Source organism: Colobus angolensis, unplaced genomic scaffold, assembly GCF_000951035.1.
Source record: "Colobus angolensis palliatus isolate OR3802 unplaced genomic scaffold, Cang.pa_1.0 Scaffold82, whole genome shotgun sequence".
Taxonomy (NCBI): Eukaryota; Metazoa; Chordata; class Mammalia; order Primates; family Cercopithecidae; genus Colobus; species Colobus angolensis.
The window spans coordinates 3,670,614-3,672,784 of record NW_012122043.1 but is presented as its reverse complement, the minus strand read 5'-3'; the positions used below and the strand labels follow the sequence as shown (position 1 = coordinate 3,672,784).

General features: G+C 53.2%; 1 protein-coding gene across 1 annotated transcript in view; it reads left to right on the top strand.

Moving 5' to 3' along the window:
* ASB1 (ankyrin repeat and SOCS box containing 1) overlaps window positions 1–2,171 on the top strand; it is a 22,203-nt gene that overhangs the window by 1,563 nt on the left and 18,469 nt on the right. The window contains exon 2 of the mRNA XM_011929583.1: window positions 1,628–1,930. Within this exon, the coding sequence (XP_011784973.1) occupies window positions 1,628–1,930 (303 nt within the window). The remainder of the gene's footprint in view (window positions 1–1,627; window positions 1,931–2,171) is intronic.

The following is a 2,171-nucleotide window of genomic DNA, read 5'->3' as shown; positions in this document are numbered from 1 at the left end:
TCACCCTGCTTCACCAGCTTTCCTGGTGCCCTTTCCTCTAGCTTCTCAGGCCCTCAGTCATTTGCCCCCGGGACCTGGGCCTCAGCCTTAGGCCCATTACCTCATCAGCCTTCTCCTTACTGTTCCCCTCATCAGTGGTTCCCTTCCCTGGCCTTGCCAAACTCTGCCTGTCCCCACAAAACGTCTCCAGCCCTTCCTTCGCGGCAGGTGACGCCTGCCCCTCCCTCTCCCTGCTCAGGCTGCCTGGGAGAGCAGAGTCTGCCTGCTCTCTGGAGTGTTCTCTGATTGTTCTGCGGGTCTAAGGTCGGGAGTCCCAGCTACAGCTTAAACTCAGCGGCAGCCAGGAACTATCCATGCTGCTGTTGTGTTTCCGCTTTCCCTTCAGGACCCACATGCCAGTGCAGTGATAGAAGCAGTGCCTGCATGTTTGTGCCGAGACTAATGACACAACTTTTCTTTGCATAGTTCCCAAGAAAAGGATTTCTAACAGTACAGGAATGTATTTCTTCATTTCCTTCTAGTGCCTTAGCAGTATTTAATCAGAACAGATATCAGTATTTAAAAGAAAAATTCCAGAAAGGACTGTCATAGGAAGACAGATGGATTACGCACAGATATGTAAAGTGGATGACTCAAGCCCAAAGAAAACCTTAATTCAACTTGCAGATGTAACAGAATGAAATAGAGTTCGGTGAGGTCTCAGTCCAAGTCTTTCCACACTGCATTTCCCAGCACTGTTTCTCCTCCTTTTACTTGTGCTCAGGGCATCTCTGGTTCTTTACATTTTCCCATTGCTGTTTTCTTCGGTGATGAGTTACTGGAGTGTTCCTCAACTTTCCTGGGCAGTCAGAGCCTACACACAGCTGGCGGAGGAGCCCCGAGGGCTAGCTTGGGAGCTGCTTCCGCTGCATGTTCCTGGGCCCTGGTTTGGTGCTCTGGGCCCCTGAGCTTTGTTCTCAGTGACACTGGGAGCTCGCTGTGAACCCATTGCGGTCGCTGCCTTGCTGGGTCGGTGGGTGGGGCAGGCATTTGCAGTCTAGTTGTGACATCTGCCGAGAGCTGAGTGTGGACAGGTTCCTCTGCTGCTCTTGGCCAGGGGTGTAGCCCCCGTGCCACCTTAGTGATTCCTTCAGGCCATGATTTGTGCAGTGTTAGAGTTTGGGGGCCTACATAGTCAGCTAGTCCTGGTGAGGATGCTGAGGCCCAGAGAGAGGCCCAGCCTCAAGCCTTCACAGATGGTAACTGGGGAAGAGCAGCCTAGGGGCTCTTACCCAGACTCCTGTTCATTCGGCACTGCCTCCCAGGCAGACCCTTCCCACCTTTGTAGAGGAAGGCACTTCGGACGGCAGTCGGGAAATAAAGAACTAGAGATCTTAGTTTTGGTGCTGATCATTCTGCTGGTGCCTTGAGTTTCCTGTCCCTGGAATGGGGCTCGTAATGCCTGCCCTGCCATGCCCAGGTCCCATAGGGGAAATGTGTGAGAGCATTTCAGAAGGCAGAGCCCGGGTCTCCACTCTGTTATTAACCAGAGGGGGACTGTGTCCATGCTGCCAGGGTGAGGGGGGCAGTGCAGCCCGTCCCTGTCCTGCGGCTGCCTCTCATGAGCCGCCTTGTGTTCCTCCTGCAGCCGCATCAATGAGAAGTCTGTCTGGTGCTGTGGCTGGCTCCCCTGCACACCGTTGCGAATCGCGGCCACTGCAGGCCATGGGAACTGTGTGGACTTCCTCATCCGGAAGGGGGCCGAGGTGGATCTGGTGGACGTAAAAGGACAGACGGCCCTGTATGTGGCTGTGGTGAACGGGCACCTAGAGAGTACCCAGATCCTTCTTGAAGCTGGCGCGGACCCCAATGGAAGCCGGCACCATCGCAGCACCCCCGTCTACCACGCCTCTCGCGTGGGCCGGGCCGACATCCTGAAGGCCCTTATCAGGTAAGTACTGCAGAGCTTGCCTGGCTCCTGCAGCCACTTCATTTTTCTTCTCTGTACTTGCAGTTTTTCTGTCTTTAGAATTCGGCTCTTTAGATGACTCGCCTGTTTTGCTGGTCTTCTGAAGAGCTGCCTCTTGACTTTATCAGTTCTCTTTGTCTTTCTGCTTACCTGTTCCTTTATATCTACTTTTATCTTTTCCTAATTTTTTGTTTTTTTCCCTTTTGAGTTGATTGCTTATTCA